Source organism: Ixodes scapularis, unplaced genomic scaffold (assembly GCF_016920785.2).
Source record: "Ixodes scapularis isolate PalLabHiFi unplaced genomic scaffold, ASM1692078v2 PGA_scaffold7__128_contigs__length_106722199, whole genome shotgun sequence".
Classification (NCBI taxonomy): domain Eukaryota; kingdom Metazoa; phylum Arthropoda; class Arachnida; order Ixodida; family Ixodidae; genus Ixodes; species Ixodes scapularis.
The window spans coordinates 97,659,467-97,682,647 of record NW_024609882.1 but is presented as its reverse complement, the minus strand read 5'-3'; the positions used below and the strand labels follow the sequence as shown (position 1 = coordinate 97,682,647).

The following is a 23,181-nucleotide window of genomic DNA, read 5'->3' as shown; positions in this document are numbered from 1 at the left end:
TTTCACGACCCTGAAGTCGGAGTACATTCAAGTGAAAGGAAAATGATGAAGATAACAATACAAAACTTTGTCTTGCTTACAAAAAGGTTTGTTCGGACAAAAGAATTTGAAAAGATAACACAAGAAGTAACCCATTCAGGGATTGCGAGTTCAGCGCGCGGCCTGTATCCCGGAATGTAACAGCGGAGTGTAAGGTCAAAGGTACAAGGTCAAAGTCCGTCTCCACCGAAATAAGGTCACCGCGAATAGCCAATCATTCCCTTTGAATGTCGCAACCCCGGTTCGTAAGATCGTGCAATGTTTGATAAAAAGCCAACTGGTAAATAAAGATTTGCTGCAATGTCGCACACAGACGTTTGTAAAGCATCCCATTTCGAGCTAAGTGTTTGTGGTGCTGTCCAGGCATTGTAGCAACGCCGCCTCAACAAGCGTCAAAAGCACGCCGCGCACAGACGCACGCATGTATGCACCAAACAAGGAAGTTGCCTAAGAGCCTGCTCCTTGCGATTCACAAGGCGCCCGACTTGCCAATGCAATCACTGGCTTTAACGCTTCCCCAGCATTGCTCTTTGTCGCTTCTTTCGCCCGCTCACTCGTTGCGCCTGGTTAAAATTTTATTTTCTTGACTCTTCCTTTTTTGCATACTGACGAAGGGAACATACCAGTTTTAAAAACATGCTTTAACAGAACAAGCGTTCGCGCTCTATGCCGATCGGCGGTGTTTATCACACGTATACAAGCAACGAGCTTCACAAAAGTAAAACATTCTTTCGTGAGTGCCTCTTGCATAAAACAACAAAACTAATTCTACGGTCTTAGGTTAGAATAACATAGAAAACGCATTTTCACGACTAATTCTAGTTTTGAGTTTAAGGTATCTCTTGTGCAGCCGTGCTAGATACAAATAGAAAAGTTTGCGTTTTTTAGCTTTTTCTAAACTTTTCGAGCTTACCCACCGAGACACGGCCCACTCCCCTTATGAATTTCAGGTGGCAGGCGGGTGGGCGACAAGTGAGGATATTACAATTATCAAGATAGAGTCACTGCCATTGTCCAAACTACTCCCAGATTGTCTTATCCACTTTGGCTTGAAACGCTTAACTGCTTTTGCTGCTTGCACTTTGGCCGACAGCAGCAGGGAAGACTGTGCATGATGTTGGATAATTTGATGGGAGTTCTTACACCGACGTTTTATCCCCGAGGTGCAGAACAACAGAAGGTGCTCGTTGGAGGATGCCATTCTAGTTTTCTAGGGTGTCCCGAGCCGGGGTAGACATTTTGTGCGTGCCGCAAGTCACGAAGGCAGCAGTAGAGGAGAAGCTAGAGCAGTGCTACGACAAACCAAGGTTTTGTGGAAAAAGAAAAGTGTTCTCGAGGACACACACTTCCGCATGCAAAAGTGTGTCTGAACAGCGTGACACCATGAAAGCACCCTTGCCAAAAGACCAAAACAAATTTGGCAGAGACACCCAAGACTGTTTACGTGTAGGAATGTAAAAGCATTCCTACAAGCAGCGCACCACGTCTTTCTTTTCCAAATGGCGCTGACATCACGCTCCCCTCCTGCGCAGGCGCGGCAAACTCCGCCAACTTCCCAAACGCCTCCATGACGAAACATTGCATCGCTGAAGCGTGTCCGCTTTGACCCCGAGTGCACCCGCCGGCTTCCTCGACGAAGCATCTACGTTGCAGTGCTAATCTTTGTGTTTTATTATGAATGGGAATTTAGGTACCTTTTCGCTCAGCTGATAGGAATTTAGGTGCCGTTTCACTCAGCCAATAGAAATTTAGGTGCCATTTTTCGCTGCTACAGACAACGCCGGCTTCGCTCCGTTGGACAGTTAATGCTTTCGCATTATAAAAGAAAATATTAACTAGAGATCACTAACTTACAAAAGTGGTAACGGTCTGTAACGGGCATAGTTTGCTTATTTTGGACTTTTAGAAATCATAGTGGGATTTAATACAGCCACAAATGTTAAGATTTTTGTTCTAATTTTCGCAAAACTTTCAAGTTTAGCATTTAATTTTGACGAATTATTTTCAGACATTAGTATAAACCTTTTCTTCCGAAGAGCAGCTCATTGGATCCATCTCGATTTATCGTAATGAAGCATATGTCGACTAGTTCATAAAACAAAATATGTTTTGTCCATACCCCCAAAATTGCCACTTTTCCCCGTGGTACTGAAAATAAAATAAAAAATGTAGTCATCCTTACAAAACACAAATGTGAGATTGTCATTTACAGATCGCGTTGATCGCATTTTACTTCTTTCTGAATGTGATAGCATCCCTTTAAGGGAGTAGAGAAGGGAACAAACACGGGGCAAGTCCCGAGCATTTTATCATCACAGCCAATAATATTGCAGCGTCGAAAAGGAATCCTCAAGTGAGAAGGCGCAGGTTTCCTTTCCTAACAGCAAAAAAAAAGCCTCTTATGAGGTGGTTTTAGTCAAAAATTGTTTAGCCACAAAATTCGCTACGAGCTGTAACAAAGCATACCAAAATGTAGCTAAAAAAATTCTCAAAAATGTAAATGTCAAATGAGATATTTATTATAGAGCGCAAGAAAGAAAAATGTAATGTACAATTTCGCCCAACCAATGCGGAAGTTTTTATTTTAATTCGTCGTGCTTCATGCGGTGCGAGGAGGAAAAAAATTCAAAATTTACATTTTCTATCTAACTCTTCTAGAGACAAATCCCGAAAGTTTGAAAAACCTCCGTGCGAAACTTCCTGTTCTGCGTTGAAAAAGGCTCGCCCCCGCGACGACTGCATTGCTCCCCGAAGCCCCGACTGAAGCGTTTTGCGCTACTCAGTAGCACTATACCGAGATTGATCCGCAAGGTTGACACCCTGCGGATTAAAACTAATGTGTTTGGAACGAGCCCCCAGCATGTCCGCGGAAGCTCACGGAGGCAATAAATTCCCTCGGCGCGCAAAACGGAATGTACCGATAGGCACCTGCAAATAATCCCCACCTGTTCGACTCACTGCAATAATCGAAACTAAAATTCAATGAATGAACGTCGTCTTCTTACCCACTCCTAGATAGCATCGCGTGCCTGAAAACGGCATCGAAATAAGGACTCTAAATGCATCTATTAAATCAATCGATCTGAATAAAAAAAGACAGTCAATGTCTATAGAAGTTGCGCAGCTGGAAATGCTGCCTCGAGTGAGCACAGGACCAGCCAGACCACGCAGACCCCCATCGTCCCGCACGCACGAGTTGGCCCCATTCTCTCACTAAAGGCTGAAGAAGCGAGCAACGCGCATTTCCCGGTGTTTCAGCGCTCGTGAGTGCTTCGTAACGCTACCTGTTGCCGGAGACACATCCCTCACTAGCTTTGTTCGCTAAGTGCACTCCATTTATTACGGCTATTTCTCGCTGCCCCGTCATGCCCTCGAGCTTTGAGGAAACAATAGAGAAATTCGAGAACAGCACCTCACTAGGTTTCTTTAGAACGGACAAACGAGCTAGCTGCCTAGGATAAAGTGGCAATAATTTAACGAGGATGGTGAGGGAGTGACAACAGAAAGCGCTAAAGCACTTGGCGCAGTCACTCCCTCGTCCCATCAAGTTACTGCCGCCCTATCGCCAGCAGTCAGAGGTCGGCATTTTAGGTTGCCATCACTCACCCTCACCCTCACAGCCACACTTGCCTAAGCCCCTCACCCTCACAGCTACACTCACCTTCAGCCCCTCACTCACCATCGTCCTCACAGTCACACTCCCCTTCAGCCCTTCACTCACCCTCAGTGAACCTCATGGTCCTCACTCACTCATGGCCCTCACGCCACTCACCGCTCTCACGCCCCTCACTTACTCATAGCCCTCACGCCACTCACCGCTCTCACGCCCCTCACTCACTCATAGCCCTCACGCCACTCACCGCCCCTCACGTCACTCACCGCCCTTACGTCCCCTCACTCACTCATGGCCCTCACGCACTCACTGCCCTCACGGCCCTCAAGCCACTCAGGCCCGCCAGATGGGGCAATTTTGCGCAGAAACTTGACGTCGCAACACGAGCAACATGGGCCGCCCGCGTTCACACGCAGAAACCAATTGCTATTGCCATCATCATCATAAAATTTTATTTCTCTTGGACTATTTAGACACACAATAACAAGCTATAAACGTGTGTTTATGCATTTAAATCTTGTTGAAGACACTAATGCATCTTTCTGAACCAGTTTATTTCCAAAAACTATCAATTTCAAACGAGAACCAAGTCTTTTGTTGTCATCATCACCGGCACGAGGTATCACGTGAAAATCTCGTGTCCCTGATTGGATGCAGCCGCTTCAAATGTGTTTGTATTGCTCCGGGTTGCTCGCTTGTTTCGAGCCGGACCCGATCTCAGCAACTCGTGTCGATCCAGGGAAAGCTAGGGAACAACTTGCCAGCAACATCAAAATTGCTGAGAAAGTTGCTCCGTTTGAAGGGTGCCTCATGCACTCACCGCCCTCATGCCCCTCACGCACTCATGGCCCTCACGCACTCACCACCCTCACGGCCCTCATGCCACTTACGCACTCACCGCCCTCACGCCCCTCCCGCACTCATGGCCCTCACATCCCTCACCACCCTCACGCCCCTCACGTACTCACAGCCCTCACACCCCTCACGCACTCACCGCCCTCACGGCCCTCAAGCTCTCACGGTCCTCACAGCACCCTCACTCACCCTCACACTCATGAATTTTCCTGGTTCAGAAACTCAATCACCCTCACTTCAGCCGTGAAGATGGGGTGAGTGAGGGTAAGTGAGGGCCCTCATGAGTGAGGCTTGCCAAGGTATGCCCGCAGTCAATGGAACCCTTCTGGAGATCACAGTGACCGGCCGATCACACGACCTGTTGCAAAGGAAAAACTTCGTTCGTAGACGACGTGGCTGCAGTCAGTAAGGTACGACGTCTCCCCCCGACATAACAGCATGCGTCCCTGCAGACATGTCGCAACATTTACTGAGGGTGACGAAAGCCCCACAATAGCTCAACTGTCACGTAGAGACTGTGCAACGGGGCAAGGTATTCCTTCCACTTTGCTTTGGTTCTGCAATTTAATGCAGAAACTGTTTTCTTTGTCAACTGTCTTATTCTAGCATTTGTACCCGAAGTTCCATTCATAAACGCTTGGTTCGGCTTTGACCGCTTTCGCACCCAGGAAGCCATGGTTGGGTGCTGTTGGGAGTCATGAAGCCGGTCTTGCGCGACTGACCCAAATGTCAGTTTCCACATCTAGCACCAGCACAAAGAGCAACGAACTTATGAAGCTGAGTATGGAAAGCTTAGAGCTCAAAAGTGCGCACTTTCGAGATGAAGACCTTCCATATGCGGCTGGAGCAAAGATGTTCGGCAAGTGCTCCGAAGTTATTTTCGTGAATCCAGTCTCCGCGACGTTGGCGCAAGTCCAAGATACAGGCTCGGAAGCACTTGGCTCGTACAGGTTAGTGACGAGCACAAAAAGTTACTGCCACTAAGCCTCTGAAGCTAGGAGCGTTTAACTGTGACGTGCAGTACGAAGAAAAGATTGTGCCAAAAGAAACTCTAAAAGGAGAGAAAGTGCACAGGCAAGTTGGTGAATACTTGACAGTCTGAGACAGGGAAGAAAAACGAAGACAACACAAACTGTCCTTTCCAGACGTCTTCCTTTATACTTCCCTGTCTCAGGTACAGCCATGCCTAAACACTCGCTCCAAATAGCCAATGAAAGGTGAATTATGAACGAAGATCTTCGAGCTACAGGCTCCCAACAAAGCTCAGAGATGGTCGAGTGATCCTACATCACAACGAGGAGCCCGTTGGATGGTGCTTCCTTCTCACAAAGCACACCAGACCCGCCAATTTTGCAGAAACTCAAACTCACCTCGAAACGGAACCAGTCCGAGTTCCACTGCGGATTCAGCGATTTCTTGCATATCTCGGTCTTGAAGCACGTATTGCCCAGTTTAACCTGTAACATTCAAACACGTTGTTCGCACCACACACGCGCAAATTTGCCCACCGCGGCGAAACATTAGTTCCATAATATCCCGAGATTTAGCCTGCCTAAATGCGAAAGCAAACCGGGTGAAAATATGAAGTAAGCTAGCTTTGATTGTTCCAGAAGCGCAAGCGCGTACACAAGGAATTTCACATGGCAAGCCGGGGCCAGTCTCACCCCAGCGCTCGATCTTGCTGTTACAGTGCCATCGACCCCTCTGATGCTAGCTTTCTGGTGTTTTGTTTTGGGCACAAGTTTGCCCCATTAGACAATTAGCTTCCGTCAGTAATTCGTCGCCCCATCAATTGCCATTCGTGACAATATGTGGCCCGAACAGATATGCGGGGCGCCAGCCTAAAAAATTGAGCTGTGGTTTCTGTGCAGTTAAGAGAAACTATGTGTTGCAGAAACCTGGAGATCCACCCGAATGTATTGCCAATGCCGAGAAATATAAAAAGTTTTTAAAATTAATTATATCGGATAAAGAATTTAAAATTGATTTCCCAAATGGTGCTCATATCTCTCCGCAGGTGCTACATACCTCCATGTATTTTTGCAGACCGAAAACTTGAACAATCTGGTTCTAAAAATATTGCTTCAATTTTAACAAATTTAGAATCTACTAACTTTCGAGAGACGGTGATGAAAAAACACACATGGACCCAAGTGCCCTTTTCGTCCACTGCCGGCTAGGTGGCGTACACAACAAGTACACGACAAGCAAGCGCTTGTCATGTACATTTTTCTCGCTCGTCCTTCGTGTAATTTTTGCGCTTTTTTTGGTTGTAGTGGCGCAAGCTGCTACTCGACGCGGCGGTGCACACAATAAGACACGTGTGCTCACGTGCAGCCAGTTATTTTAGTACTTTCCAAATTTAACCCATTCTCATTTTATTATGCCGAGAGATGGGCCGTGAAGGCACGTGCGGAGTCCGAAATTTCGCAGACAATGGTGCACGCTCGGAATGCGTTCTCCAGCCGAGTCGACAAAGATGGCAGGCTGCAGCACGCATCATTGGTGCACAGCACTAGCCTCGTAGGGGTGTAGCCGGGTTCACCTACAGCCACCGAAAAAAAGTCAAAAAGTCAAATTTGAGGGTTTTACGTGCCAAACCTACGACGGGCATCTGGCACGCCCCAGCGGAGGACTGAGGATTAATTTCGACCACCTGGGGACCTTTTGATGTGCAACCGAAAGCTCGGTTACACGGCGCCTTCTCCGCAATAAGCCTCCGTCATATTGCGGGCACCTCGGTCGGGATTCGAACCTGCCACCTGGGGATCCGTAGGAAGGCGCTCTCGCCTCGGAGCCACCGAGCAAGCCACGCTAGAGTAACCCAACTCAAGCCATCTGCCACTCAAAATTCTCCTTGCCAATTATCCCAAGTTGTATATCCAAAATTGCAGGCAATGCTTTTTTCAACTCAAAAAAAAAAAAAAAAAAGGTTCAAAGAGTCCGGGACATAACAAATTGACGTCGCCCCAGCTTTCTGACACAGTAGTAAAAATCGGGAAGTGCCATTTTTTAATTGTAACGATCGCCAATTGCTCCCGGTCTGCACTAAACACCGAAATGGCGGCGTCCACAAGAAATCGAGGAAGGGAGTGGCAATACTTTGAGCATAGCTTATTTCCTGACGCTAGGTTGACAAAAAAAAAAAAAAACATCATCGGAATCCTACATACTAAGTCGGCAATACTCTGGGGGCTGCTATAGACCGTCGCAATGATGGTCTATATCTGCAAACTGCCATCAACATCTCTGTCCACCGGCCGTGAAAGGTGCGAGCATGTGCAGTACTCTTGCCGATTCTCAGTGTGCATCCGCAGCCCACTGACTCGGCATTTCAAGCATCGAGCACCAGAAAGGTGTATGGCGCGACAGAATATTTTCCCTAATTTATATATTTTCCCGTAACCAATAGTGAAATGGGACCATGTGTGGACATGTAAGTTGGAATGCTCGCGAGATTAACACAAAGTGCAATGGTTCTCAACCACGGACCCCTTCTGGATAGGTGGAAGAGACGGGGGGACCCCACGCACGAAAGGACAGTGCGGACAGGATGATTTCGATGGCAAAAGGCTAAAATAAAAAAACTAACTTTGAAGCTTAGAATCGCAAAATAATCGACCCTACTCCTTGGCATGCACGGTTTAGTCTTTTTAGTTACGTGGGACAGCCACCATCGATCGAAAAAAGTGTTCCCCTTTACCGACGATAGAGGGCTTCACAGACCCTAAAAAGGCCTTCAAAGACACCAAGGGACCCCAAGCGCCCAGATGAGAGTGACATAGTGAATGCATGATCTTGTCACCTCTCCCAACACTTGTTCCACAAATGTTTTGCGGCCACACGAGTACAAAAAACATAAACAGGGAGTTTCTAGAAATGCGGGTCAAATTGCTGCTCCCACAATATGCATCACGCAGGGAAAAGGTTCATGTCCTAATAGTTTCAACCAAAAGGGCCTATTTAGGAAAATTTTTAAAAATTATTAACATTCAGTATAATTAACTTTATTACTTTTGAGTAATTAACATTTCAATTCCTTAATTTAAAGGTCCGGTTTCGATTACAAACATTTTTGCCATCATCGAAAACCACTGAATTGGTGCACTTTATAACAATTAAAAGGCATGTGCAGCGTCTAGTGGTGTTTCCAAAAAACACTCAATTGGGACGCATTTCTAGGTTTCAGTTTTCTATCGTATCTTTGCGCCGGTGGTTTTGCTACCCGTGGCCAAAGCACGCTACTGACTCGCCTCCCTTGTAGGAGGAGAAAGAGCGACATGAGCCGGCAAAATCAAAAGGCTGCACCATTCAAATGACAATAAAAGTGTGAGCTTTCATTCTTGGGTTCACCTCCGTCATGCAAAGAATGCGTGGCAGCGCACACTAGTGCACGCTTCGGCCGTGGGAGTGTAGGACCGCCGGTGCGAAGATGCCTTTCGATAGGAAATTAAAAGTGCATCCAAATTTAGTGCTTTTTCGAAACGCCCTAAAATGCTCCTTGTGCCATATATTTCCGTAAAGTGTACCAATTTACTGGTTTTCGACGATGCCTAGAAATTTTTTAATTGAAACCAAGCATATAAATTTACAAACTAAAAAGTTAGTTACTCAAAAGTAATTAAAAAGCTAATCATACCAAACATTATTCATTTTCTACAGAAATCAATAAAACGTCTATGTTTTTTCTCTGGGATGCATACATTTTGCAGGAGCGACTTGGCTTCCATTTCGAGAAACATCCCAAAGAGCAGCCGAAATGACACCTTTCCAAGCTGCACTGCAAGGGTAGAGCGTCGGACTATAGACCCTAAAGTTTCTCAGCTCGATTCCCGCCAAGAAACGAAGTCGACGTTGCGATAAAACCCGGCCCCTTAAAGGGGCACTGTTACCCCAAAGGTCGTATTTATTTTTATTGTCTAAAACGATGCAAGTTGCAGTCATAGACACGCAAAAAAAAACGCATCGCGAAAAAAAATTTTCCCGCGCGCGCGCGCGCCTTTTTATTTTTGGCGTTTGATTTTCCCGCCTCTCGCCTCCTCGCTTCTTTTGATCGGTGACGTCAAAAATCAGGAAATTTAGAAGCTTTCTAGGCGACATCTCTATAACATTTAATTACGGCAATCCTAAAACATGTTTTTTAACGCAATTGCGAACGCACTACGGCCCTTCTTTTTGAAATACCAAAAATCGGGAGTTCGTTGTGGTGCCGTCTCCTGGATTTGTATCCTCCAACGGAAAACAGGCGACACCGCTCAAAACCGGTCCGCCGCAACGCCGGGCGCTCGCTCCTTTCCTCCTCACTTTGGGTCGCCATGGCAACAGCAGGGAGTGGTGAAAGGAAGTCGACTCTCAGGTCTCCGCAATTTTTGACGTCAAGGCACCGGCGCCGATCGCGCGGGAACTTCGAATTCGGCATTTGGAAATTGTTTTTTTACTTCACGAATACTGAATTCCTAAATCTCAAATTTTGAGGGTAATGTCCCGGCATCGTTTTCAATCGTTTCGGATAATAAAAAAAAATATGATTTTGATGTGTCAGTGCCCCTTTAAGCTACTGAACGAGCTACTCTTCAAAGTAATGTCTCCTCGGCCGTCTTCCCACTTAGAATCGCCGCTGCCAGTTATCGCAAGCTTCGTCGGAAATCGCAGGAACCGCTCTTCCATTCTCCAGATGCGAGCTCGCGACGGAGCAAAACGACGTCGCCTGAGCTCCTTGACCCCGTAGCTTAAAAGGTGGCATTCTTCGACTGCGCACACTCTGCACCAAGGTTTAAAATGGCGGCGCCCACGAGATGGTCGGAGAAACGGAGCGTCAACACTCCGAAGAGTAGCTCGCGTAGAGGCGCTAGCCCCGCCTTCCAGTTTCTGCCCGTACCTCGCCAAAGGCGTCGCAAGCCTCGCTCGCCCTGTCCATGACCGGCAGGTTTCTGGCGGCCAGGAGCTTGACCCGCACTTTCCCAGGCATCCTGCCAAGCCTGCAGAGAGGTGGAGCCCGTCACTCGCAGGGAGATGTGCCGGCAGCGATCGTACGGCCCTGAACAACCTATGAACCGTACCGAACGCGTTTTCCACGGAGGGTTCCCGTTATGCACCGAGCTACGCCGTGCGAGAACTATGCTTTCAGCGCCCCGCACCACCAGCGAGGTAAAGCCGTGGCGCCCCCTACAAAGCGGTGCTTGGCGTGAGTTTGCAACATGATGACTCGAGGCAACCGTGCACGCCGCAAAGTACCACCAAAGGTGCTGTCCCAGACCGGCCTTTCACTTTGCTCGGCAGCACTGTGGTCCAAAGGTCCTCTCCCAGTTCCCGCTCATCGCCATGCCAGACACAAAGAATGAAACGATAAACCCTCGAAATAATTATTTAAAAATAAGCGCATCAAATTAATACTCCAGGTTTACAATGAGTAAATTAGCTTCTTGGGGCCTCACAAAGTCATAATAGAAAAAAACGCACCAAGCTCGCCAGTTTTCTCAAATTTCGGCCCAATGTATCTCCAACTTGACAGCCTTTTTGTTTCCCAAATCCGCTCCGAATTATTTTGAGGCGGCTACGGCCCCAAACTACCGTTTGTAGCAGAATTTCAGACGCAAGACCTTCCGGCGCCTTACATCAACGAGGCTTTTGTTCTTTTGTCCGTAACCACGGATGAAACTTTGGGAGCACTGTGCCTGGATGGAACACGACTTGCCAACGGTTACCTTTTCAACGAAACAATGTACTTCCTTCCACTCGATGTGCGAGCAAAGTTGAAGCTACAAGCACAAGCACGTCCCCCCGAACGATATTTGCACTACGAGAGCATGTGCTCGGCAGAGACGCTAAAAGCCTGGAGCTCGCTCTTATAGGTTCCGTTGCACTCGCACTTAAAGCGGAGTACAGCCACTGCTGCCGGAGAGGAAATCTGCATTTTAGACGTGGGGAGAAACACAGTTTCTGTTCTACTCCGAGCAAGCCAAGTCCTGTCTACGCACTGAACACCAATGCAGCAAAGCCAGTCCAGAGACAACAGTACGGTTATATCAGTGGCTCAGCTCCTAAGTCTGGACTTGGTGGAAATAGGGATACGTAGCTTCCACCGACGTCACTTGGTCAGACGTAATGGGGAAAAGACAGTAGCTTTCACCGCATTAACGAAGCGCTTCTGGCCAACAGAAAGAGGGGCGGATTGATGTCACGTGCAAGCCACGCACATTGTGTGCACAGTGAACATTAGACTGTAAAATGAGCTGGGAAAATCGACCTACACGTAGAAAGCTTACAATTTTGCTGAATGTGCACCGAGGTAGTCTGTTTTGCCTCTAAATTTCGAGGCGTCCTCTTTCTGCTAAAATGAAATCGACAAGCTTGTCAAAATGAACAGAGGACACAATCCCAGATGACCGAATTAGCGATGAGCATAACTTATGGCCTTACCTCCCGACAGGCGCAGCGAGTAGACTACGCACTCTGTTGTCTGCAGATTTCGGAAGATGGCGCCACGAGTAACATTCGTCGCTAGTTTGGTCTACTACGAACCATGATCTATTGTAATCCTGACTTATCCGCAGAATAGTCCCCATGGGAGACGCTGTTGCCGATGGAGTGCCTCGCTTTGCAGTTTGGGACGCTCAGTAAAGGCTTTTCTTTGAACATTCCCGCGACCGAAAGGCGGTTCGCAGCCCGTCTAGCGCAGGGTCCGCACGGCACGCTGCTGGTGACGTCTATTTCTCGGGAACACCCGTAGCGTAGCGCCAGCAGGCTGCAGTAGCACATAGCAGCACTGCAGCAGGACACATCGCTCTCACGTTTCCTTGGATCGAAAGGGCACATTTCTCAGGCACAGAAGCTCAAGGGCAGTTTTTAGCCCCGACCGCTCTCGTGCCATCGTCGAAATAAGCGAGTTCTTGGATCATCCATAAATAGCCACTGTGTTGCCAGCCGGTGCCAGTAGTGACGATTCGAACCTGTCACACACCCACTGACTGACTAGGCTGAAGAACCTGACAAGAAGTCGCAAGGAGAGAAGGTCTGGACCAGATAGTGCCACCACTCCTTGCACGCCTTCGTTTGATACGCGGACACCCTAGGAAACGAACCAATTTTTGGGTAGCACCGCAAAGTCATAGCGTGACGAAACGCAGCGGCCACGGGCTGTACTACAAGGCGCGCGCAGGCACACTCTTCTGTCGGCACGTCAGGATTGCAGTTTGTCATGCTACAAAAAGCCCGCCGTTGACTTTGACAAGTTTGTTAGTCTCATTTTTTACAGAAAAGGAACCATTCCGCCTAAAATATTGTATACAATATTGTAAGCGGAATATTGTCCTCAGACTGGTCGGCTGGGACAAGTAGAGTACTGCATGGGCCGGAATTTCTCGACCCGGCCCGGTAGAATGACGGCCTGGGCCTGGCAGAATCTTTAGACAGAAGCTTGAGCCTGGCCCAAGCCCGACAGATTATATGCATGAAACCCAAAAAAGTTTGCAGGCTTTAACTTAGGAACTGCCTAAGCATAAAGCGAGCTTATTTGATTTATATTTTTAAGCTTGGACCAAGTTTTCTTGATGCGATAAATATCCCGACTTAGACAATGTATTTTCGAGAATATGGGCAAGATATGCACTTCATAAGTGGTTTTGAGAAGAAAAACAAGCGGGCAATAATTTATTTATGCATTTCTTGAAGAGATATTGGACTTTTCGTTGTTCATTCGTTTCACAAAGAACTTTCCTCTCTACGTGGTTTTGTGAAGAAACAATCAGAATCAAGCTAGTGCATCTTTAAAAGGCTGTATAAGAATAAAATCATCTATGGTAGTTAGCTTATCTTTGGGGGAAGAGTAAGGCCCCTGCACAAAGTACAAAGTCAAGCTGACGTTTTTTCTTTTCTTTCCAGTTTGAAAGGCAGAGGGAAAAGATGCTCCTGTGTCACCCTGCGACTGGAGTGCCCTCGTTTTCTTCACCGCACTTTTCCACTATGCTGGGGGAGTCCATACGTTTTCTTTTATCCACACAAAGCGTCATTTCTTTTTCTTTTGAATGAGGTTGTTGTGTTTTTATTGAACTTAAAAGATCAATAAGCACACTTTTTGTTATCAACAATTTAAAATTTGCGACACATGACTGCCCAGCCATAGCCTGGGCCGGCCCGAAATATATTTTGCTCAAGCCCGAGCCCAGGCCTCGAGGCTGGCCCGTGCAGTGCTCTAGGGACCAGCTTCAAAACTGTGACGTCAAGTAGCGACGGCACGCCCCCTGTCTACTCTCTGCTATCAAACTCCACGCTTCCCTTGGCTTCCTCTTTGCGGCGCACTCGGCGGCCTACGGCCCCTGTTAACCATCCGCCACTCCTTCGGCCCCCACGCGGTACGACTCTGGAAGTCCCCTCCCACATCGATCACCAACCCAGCACGAAATAACCAGACCTCCATATGAACATTGACCAGAAACGTTGCAACCTACCTGCAAAACAATTGAGTGTGTGACTTATGTAGCGTTTATGTAGCCGGTGAACCTTCTCCCGTCCCCCCTTGTTTTGTATAGCTTTCTTTCTTCTTTGCTTAAGAGGCACTGTAAACCTTTCGGTATGCCTGCTAGCAGTGACCTAACTCTCCCGAGTTAAAGAAACAAAAAAAACAAATTTGGGGAGGTAAAACTGACCTCCTCAGTGCGCATTCGGTGAAAGTTTGAACTTTCTATGTGGAGGCGCCGATTTTTACGGTTCGTCTTCCAACGAAATCCCCACTGCGTGCAGCCAATGTTATGCATTTGCGTCACAACTGCGAACAATGCAGGAGGACGAGCCGGGCACCGGCTCGGGCAGGCATTCTTGTAGAGGGCACCGTGAGCAGCCGCGAAAATAGTCGCACAGTATTACCGTAAGCAGCATCAAGGCAAGAAGGCACAGCTTGGGGGGAACGAGTATTGCCACGGCTGGGGCCCACCCTGCAGCGGAAAGGCAGTGAACATCTGTAACTGGCCGATCGCACGACCCAGCCAAACCGCTACAATCTGCACCTGGCTAATCGTTAGACAGCCGTCAATTTTACGCAACAAACGCAAGAGCAATGGACAGAAACGCATAGTTTAACAGCAGCAAAACAGAGAACAGCTGATCGTCGCAAGGATCGGCGTAGACGCGAGGAAAAAGAATGAGCACGATCAAACGCGACTCTGTAGTTCCGAGCTGCAAAAAACGAAACGGTTCTAGAAGTTTTGCAACTCGAATGAGCGGCGTAAGCACTTGCTTTTGTGCTTATTAGAGAAAGAAAAGGCGCCGAGGCTGGCTTCGATCCGGAACTTGGCTGAAGGAGGCGAGCTTGCACGCGGAGGCTTGGAAGCAACTCACCCTTATCCGAAGGTTCCCTCAAGGAAACATGCCCTGCGCCGAAAACGCCAGATTCGGGCTGAACCGCTGAAGAAGGGCGAAAAGAAAAGATATACGCGACTGCCGCATGGTCGATGACAACGTTGACGCTGCGCCGCTGGCGCCGCCTCGTCCCCCTGTCAATCAAGGTTAACCTTGCCCTTGGTGCTTGCAGCTTGGTCTAAAAGACAGACACTGCGCTTATGATTTTGGTTTTTTATCGATTTATGGCGATTTTTAAGTTAAAATATGCGCAGGATTAAAGGTACGAATGCTTTAATCCGAATGAAAAAAGAAAAGGAGCGTAGAATTTTTCGAAATTGAATATCGATCATCGAAACCCAAACACAGCAGCGCGATGGTGGCGGAACCTGGCAGAACTTACCAGCAACAACGCGAAATGAAAATGAAACCAATGAAACAAGCATGAATTGTCCCCCATTTTCCGCGTAGTCGTGTGTTTATGCAGCTTGCTGTGGTGCAGTGCGCTTGACAGTGTTTGTTTTGTCCACTTCCGTGTAGATTAATCGCCGCTGAACTCGAGTATGGTGAGCAAACCTCGGCTAGGCCGGGATTCGCTCACGGATCTACACGGCCCGCCAACGTCAAGAACGAGCTTCCTCGAAACGACGCCCGATCGGCCCGAGCCGCGAGTGATCGCGCCGACGGAACCCCCCGCCGAACGACAGTAGGCCGTCCGTGACCATGGCGATCGCGTGCAGCGACCGCAAGTTCTTCTGCCAGGCCGTGCAGCACCTGGCGCGGTCTCTGGCCTGCATGCAGCCGACGCCCCCTTCGAAGCTGGACAGCCTGCTGCGTCTGTGCCCGCAGGAACTGCCGCAGGGCAACTTCCGGATCGATCAGCGCGGGCAGGACGCCGTCATCGCGACGGGCATCTACTTCCTCGAGTCGGGCTTCCAGGCCAAGGACAAGATCGTGCCATACCTGCTCCGACTGCTCCGCGGCCTCGGCAAGGCGGTGTGGCTCGACGAAGTGCGCCACAGCGACCAGGAGCGCATCCCCGTGTGCGAGCGGTTCGCCTTCTGCCTGGCGACCCTTCTGAGCGACATCGCCTACCTGTGCGAGGAACTCCGCGAGGAGATCATCAGCGCCCAGATCGACTTCCTCGCGGTGCTCGTCAACATCTGCAAGAGCTTCGCCGACGCGCAGACTCCCCGGGGCAGCACGGGCAAGGTGACGCTGTGCCGGTCCATCGTGCCCCTACTGATCGGCACGGCTCGGGCCGTGGGACGCGCCAAAGCGTCGGCGCCGCCGCTCTTCTGCCAGATCTTCCCCCCGCCGGAGAAGGTTGTGCTTTCCACCGAGGACGCCCCTAGACAGCGGAGCAGCAGCAGTTCGGGCAACACGCTGCCCAAGCGCCGGACCTTCAACAACTTCCGGCCCATCATCCCGTGCTCTCTGTCGGAGCTGAGCCAGCTGGCGCACGGCCGAGACAAGTCTTACGAGGACGATGACGAGGTGTCCAGGAGGTCGTCGGTGCAGAGCCAGTCTTCCGTCAGCTACGACGCCACCACCCACTTCTTCAGCAAGTACGGCTCCAGCTACTCGCAGATGCAAGGCACACCCAAGATCCAGAACCCGCTGATGCTCTCCATCAGCAAGCTGCAGGCCATCCTTGGTGTCACCAAGAAGCTTCTCGTCAAGGATCTCTTGCATTTCTTGGACACTCAAGCTGCGGAAGTGTACAGCTCGGGGCAGTTGAAGGTCTTCCCCTACAAGTCGTTCAGCGAAGTTCTCAACCTGGTGATGCTTGTGCTGCTGCAAGAGTTGCTGTGCCATCAGACAGGGCACCCGGCCCCTTTCACGAAAGACGTCCAGGAGTTTGTGAAAGTGCTGTTTCTGAACGGGCAGACGGAACTGCAGAGCAAGAACCATGATGCAAGCGAGCGGGAAGACAGGGAGTCCAACTATACCACTGCCAACCGCTTCAAGCTGAATGTCCAAGCCAATGCCGCTTGCGTCGACTTGCTCGTCTGGGCCACGATTGATGAGAATGGGGCGGAGACCTTGTGCACATACTTGTACGAAAAAATCCACACTCCTTGCAACCTCAAGCTAGCCTTGGGACATATGCCACTGTTGCTCGTTTGTCTCGAGGGATTTGGCAAGCTAGCCGAGAAGTTCCCCAACATTGCGCAGACCAGCATCTCTGCTCTTCGAGACTTCTTGGTCAACTCTTCTCCCATCCTGACAAAGCTCCATTTCCAGAACAGCAATCTGGCATCCAGGTCTGGAGGAGCAGGAGCCACAGGCATCAGTGTTGCAGAGTCCTCACAGGTGAACAACAAGACTGCCACCCTGTCTTCTTCTGCAGTGGCCTATGAGAAGCTTCGCGACACGGCCATTGAGAACTTATGTCGAGCCCTGAAGGTTGGACTGCAGCTGGACCCCGAGTGCGTACAAGCCTTTCTTGCGTCAGTCTCTAACCGACTCTACCAAGCAGAGACCAAGGACCCCGAGCCAGGACTGGTGGCCACCAATACAATCCTCGCCTTGGGTCATGTCGCTGTGGCGCTAAAAGACACCCCCAAGACCACTAAGTCCATCTTGCAGTTTTTCCAACAGAAGTTCTGCCAGCCTGCATCCCCCCTCGACTCACTCATCATCGATCAGCTGGGCTGCATGGTGATAGCAAAAGTGGACCATACTGTGTACGAGGAGGTGATGAAAATGTTTGCCATGATCACTGTGGAGTCCAGCTCTGCGTATAACGTGGGAAGCGTTGAGGACAGGAAGCAGGGCTACCGCCATGTCTCCCTGGCTGTCATCAATGCACTGGCAAATGTTGCAGCCAGCTTACAAGGAGAGGAAGACCAGCTAGAGCTCCTAGGGACTCTGCTGGAACTATTTGTCCAGTTGGGGCTGGAGGGCCGGAGGGCCAGCGAAAAACAGACTGCCCTCAAGGCTTCCAGCAGTGCTGGAAACCTAGGGGTCCTCATCCCAGTGATTGCCGTGCTCATCCGACGCCTCCCCCCAGTCATGGACCCTAAGCCCAGGCTGCACAAGCTGTTCTGGGATTTTTGGCTCTACTCTGTGGTCATGGGGTTCACCTCGGAGTCAGGGTTGTGGCCCCGGGAGTGGTATGACGGTGTGCGAGAGATTGCTGCCAAGTCTCCTTTGCTGGTCTCCAAGGAGCACTTACGTTCGGTGCTGCAGTACAACTCGGCTATCCGCAATGACACAGTCTCTTTGGGGGAGCTCCAAGAGCTCAAGAACCAGATCTTGAAGCAGCTCAAGTCTGAACACTCACAGGATGTCAGCGCTGTGGTTAACAAGCTCAACTTTTCTCAGTGTACCTACCTTCTCTCAGTCCTTAGGCTGGAAACTTTAAGGGTGCAGAACCTACATGGGGAAAACAACTTTCAGAACATGATGAAGTACATGGAGTTCTCAACAATCCAGAAAGACAAGGCAGGCATGTGGCAGTGTATCATGGCTGTTGCAGACAAGGTCTTCATGGCCCTCCTGGATGTCATGTCCAACAAGCCCAAGAAGAAAGAAAGGGATGAAGAGTTGGAGAAGCATGCTACATTCCTCCTCCTTAAGTTCAACCACCCTCAGAAGCAGATTCGGCGTGTTGCAGACAAGTACCTTTCTGCCCTCGTGGACACATTTCCACATCTCCTCTGGAGTGGAAAGGTACTGTGGACAATGTTGAACATCCTCCACGTTCTTGCCAAGTCTCTCGAGCTAGATCCTAATGAGCTCATCTCAGATCTTCCGGTTCCGGGGACGCCATATGTCCTAACCCTTACAGACACGCTCGAGGCAAGGGAGAGCATTGTCCAGGACTTTGCAGCACGGTGTCAGGGTATCGTACAAGAGGCGGTCAAGTGGGCACCCATAATCACACGCTCCCATCTTGAAGAGTACCTAGCCTGCTACTCCTACACTGCAGATGGTCTCATTCAGCACAGTGGGGTCGCTTTAGCAATAGAGAGTGTACTCCAATTTGCAGGACTCAACACTTATTCAGCACCATTGCCACTGTCCACGCTGGACAAGTGGCCCACTTGTGTCAAGAACAACTGCTCAGAATTTGTTTGCTCGATGGGTCTTCGGTGCCGTTTTGCGGGAGAGATAACAGGCTTGTTAATGGGTGCTGAAGACATTGATGCCATGCACAAAGAACTCTCATCTCGTCTTCTTAATCAACTAAAGTCCAGCTGGGAGAAAAAGGATGAGCACATCCACAAAGAGTGTATCTTTAGGGTCTGTGCACTGCTAATCCATAAATCTGGAACTGACAGAGCACTACTGCATGCTCTGTGCTGGTCTCCAGTTGAGCTCTTCACAGATGAAGTGGTGAGAAGCACGGTGTCTTGCTGGCAATGGCTTCTCGCTGCCAGGCCTGACCTGGAACTCCAGTTTCTGCAAGAAATGTCTGCAGCATGGCACATGACTGTGGACTTGAAGCTTGGCCTTTTTTCCGAAGATCCACCATATTTGGATCCTTCTGCAAGTCACGAAGGACAAGCCCTGGAGCCAAACCCACCCTTTGTAGCCCCACATACCATCTGGGTGCGGTTTCTTGCAGAACGCATTGAGACCGCCAAATACAGCAGCCTTGATCAGGTTGAGATCTTTGCCCACATCCTTCACCGATCTTTCTCGGTCAGTATCGGGCAGCGGAACAACCACTGCTGCCGCCACGTTGCAGCCGTAGGCACACAGTTCCGTTTGCTGACAGCTGGCCTTTCGTTGCTCCAGGGAGATGTCCTCCCACAAGGAATCGGGAAAAGCGTGCTCCGGGAACGCATCTATTCGGCAGCTCTTGATTACTTCTGTGGACCTCAAATGTGCCCTACTCAGCAAGGGGCCGATCTTCGCGATGACATAAACGTTCTCGTCAAATTCTGGTCAGCCGTTCATGCGGACAAAAAGTACCTCAAAGCCACCACTATCTCTGATATCTGGGAGACCAGTACCCAAAGCAACTTGTCGGTAATCATGAACCAAGACTTGCGTGGCAGCACAGAAGTACTGCAGTCACGGTCCACTCCAACAGGCTGGATCAACACCGTTCCATTGAGCAGCAACATGTCAACAATCTCGAGGCGGTCGTCAGCTGGAAGGGGGTCCGCAGCAAAGGACCCGTCTACAGAAGTCTTCATCAAGGACTACCTGAAGAAGCGCAATTTGATCCTCGGACTCCTAGCCGTTGAGATCGAGTTCCTCATCACCTGGTACAACCCCTTGTCTACCTGGGAGCGTACCATCACCGGTGAAGATGTTATCGCCACCTGGAGAAGCCAGCCAGTCACCGACCGAACCATGAGGGAAGTGGCTAGGCTCTCCTGGGAAACGTCTCCGACCCTCGCCATCTACATCCCGTGTCGCTTCAAGACGTCTGACACCATTGTTGCCGAGGTGTCACGGCTGGTCCAGCAGAATCCTACAGTGGTGTGCCATCTGCCAGAGGCTCTCCAGTATCTTACAACTCCAGAGAGTGTGCTCAGCGACCAGATGGAACTCAACCACATGCTCACTTGGGCTCGTGTGTCCCCCATCAAAGCGCTCGCCTACTTTTCGAGGCAGTTCTCACCACACCCAATCACCGCTCAGTACGCAGTTCGCGTGCTCGGATCCTTCCCACCCGACACGGTGCTGTTCTACATTCCGCAGCTCATGCAGGCAGTTCGCTACGACTCCATGGGCTACGTGACAGAGTTCATCAAGACTGCCGCCAGCAAATCACAACTGCTTGCGCATCAGATGATCTGGAACATGAAGACCAACATGTACTTGGACGAAGAGGGTCACCAGCAAGATCCTGACCTCTTTGAACACTTCGACAACATCATGCGGCACATCACCGGCCCCCTCTCGGGTCCTGCCAAACAGTTCTATGAACGCGAGTTTGACTTCTTTCAGAAGATCACTTCGATCTCGGGAGAAATAAGGGTCTACCCCAAGGGAGCAGAACGAAAAAAAGCGTGCCTCACCGAACTTGCCAAAATTGCCGTTCAGCCTGGTTGCTACCTGCCCTCGAATCCGGAGGCAGTGGTCGTGGATATTGACTACAAGTCGGGCACGCCAATGCAGAGTGCTGCGAAGGCTCCTTTTCTAGCCCGTTTTAAGGTCTCACGTTGTGGAATCAAAGAGCTCGAGTCCAAGGCATTAAGTATCTCGCAGACAAGCATGCCTCAGATGAATGCCGCCCACGAATATTGGCAAGCGGCGATATTCAAAGTCGGTGACGACGTCCGACAGGACATGCTGGCCTTGCAAGTGATTGCGCTTTTCAAGAACATCTTCAACCATGTCGGTCTTGACCTGTATTTGTTCCCGTACCGCGTTGTGGCCACAGGACCCGGTTGTGGCGTCATCGAGTGTGTGCCCAACGCCAAGTCGAGGGACCAGCTTGGTCGACAGACCGACATCGGCATGTACGAGTACTTCATAAAAAAGTATGGCGACGAACAAACCCAGGCGTTCAGGGAAGCGCGCCGTAATTTCATCAAGAGCATGGCAGCGTACAGTGTCGTCGGCTTCCTGCTTCAGATCAAAGACCGCCACAACGGCAACATCATGCTGGACACTGACGGGCACATTATCCACATCGACTTCGGGTTCATGTTCGAGAGCTCGCCCGGTGGGAACCTGGGATTCGAACCGGACATCAAGCTCACCGACGAGATGGTCATGATCATGGGCGGCAAGATGGAAGCCGCCCCTTTCCGCTGGTTTATGGAACTCTGCGTGCAGGGCTACCTTGCCGTGCGCCCCCACCGGGAGGACATTGTCACCCTGGTGTCTCTAATGCTGGACACGGGCCTGCCCTGCTTCCGGGGCCAGACTATCAAGCTGCTGCGTGCACGCTTTGCGCCCCTGGCCGCCGAGAAGGAGGCTGCCGCCTACATGCAGAAGATCATCCGCGATTCCTTCCTCAACTTCAGGACGCGCACCTATGACATGATACAGTACTACCAGAACCAGATTCCCTACTGAACTGAGTTTGTTGCATTTTGCGAATGCATGACTAGTTTGGTTCTTAGAGATTGGCTTATGCATGGTGTGTAGTCACGCGTGAGCAAAGCACACGATGTGTAGTTTTATACGTGCTAATCGAAATCTGGGCACAGCGTTTGAGTGTGCATTTAGTGTTTTGTTTGGCTAAAGTCACAAGCAAAAGTGTATTGGGCCACTCGCATATGTAAGCTGTTGCATGTTGTAAGCTTACTAGGTCTTGTTGCATGTTCAGGAATGGGCAGATCAAATGAGATTCACAGAACATTGTGTGCATATGTAATGTTGCTTAGGTTGCTTAATTTTGCCATACGCTAATATGTGTACCCCGTCTGCAGTGTGGCTTGGCTCTTGAACTTTAAACTGCATGTATGTTGAAGCACGTGTCTGTCTTTTACGATATGATTGGTCAGATGTCACAATGTTTACATTCTATGGTTTATCGGAAATGCCTTGTTTCATTCTTGTAGCAGTGTTACTAAATCCTGCCTTTTGTTTTGCCCCCAATCCATATTTATAGGAGCTTAATATTCTTGGTAATGTGTGTACGATTATAATGTCTGTGTATTTTTGAAATATGCACTATGTAGGCATATACTGAAGCTTGTCAAGGAAGTGTGAGGGCACTGTGATAATTTGCCCCATTGTCTAGAAGGCGCTGAGACTATCTAATACGCTAATGTTATGTATGGCGCAATCCGTGTGTGCATTGTAGAGCGCCAAAATATATATGGATGTTAATAAAAGAGTATTGTAGCAAAAAACAGGGTGGTGCCATTCAGTGAGACCTGCAACTTGATTCCATTTTAACTGTTCTCATACATAAACTTGGCATTGGCCAGGCAACGTGTTTTATAAAAGTATAAGTTAGTGCTGGCAGCAAATAGCATTAAAGAAGAGCCCGGTTCTGACTAACTGCTCTATGCACGATGTGAAGAGCCAGTATAGCGTCTCCATCAGTGGCGACACTAGGGAGGGGTCCGGCTGGGTGGTGAAAAAGGGGGGCGGGTCGCGGCGGGTCAGCAGCAGGCAACGAGTGGGGGAGAGGGTTTGCCACTGGCGCTACTTTAGTTAACATGGTGAAAGATGTGCACAAAAAGACAAGGACAGAGAAGCATGTAGATAACAGATAAATGCACACACACACAACTCGTACTTGAGAGAAAGAGTTGTGTGGTGCTCGTCTGTTGTTTACATGTTTCTCTTCTCTGACCTAGTTATTTGTGCACATCTTTAACCATGTTTTATCAGTACCAACTTGCCCAACTGATTACTTTACTACCCTGGTAGCACACTTAGTTCTGGGAATATCCTTAGAACTTCCTAACGTTCTA

The 23,181-nt window shown here is 49.5% G+C and overlaps 2 protein-coding genes across 4 annotated transcripts in view; one reads left to right on the top strand and one right to left on the bottom strand.

Annotated features, from left to right (window-relative positions):
- Positions 1-15,230, bottom strand: part of LOC115323621 (C2 domain-containing protein 5) — a 157,776-nt gene extending 142,546 nt beyond the window's left edge. The window contains exons 1-4 of one of the 3 annotated variants that reach the window (XM_040212497.2): positions 14,840-15,230; positions 14,369-14,436; positions 10,386-10,485; positions 5,878-5,964 (exon numbers count right to left, since the gene is read on the bottom strand). In XM_040212497.2, the coding sequence (XP_040068431.1) occupies positions 5,878-5,964; positions 10,386-10,475 (177 nt within the window). In that variant the 5' untranslated portion in view covers positions 10,476-10,485; positions 14,369-14,436; positions 14,840-15,230. The remainder of the gene's footprint in view (positions 1-5,877; positions 5,965-10,385; positions 10,486-14,368; positions 14,437-14,839) is intronic. The other 2 variants (XM_040212499.1, XM_040212498.1) reach the window with 2 other exon arrangements.
- On the top strand, positions 15,010-22,611 carry LOC115323620 (phosphatidylinositol 4-kinase alpha). The gene has a single exon (XM_029984003.3). It carries the CDS (start codon positions 15,563-15,565, stop codon positions 21,827-21,829), a length of 6,267 nt encoding a protein of 2,088 aa, XP_029839863.2. The 5' UTR covers positions 15,010-15,562; the 3' UTR covers positions 21,830-22,611.
- Positions 22,612-23,181: the final 570 nt, after the last annotated feature.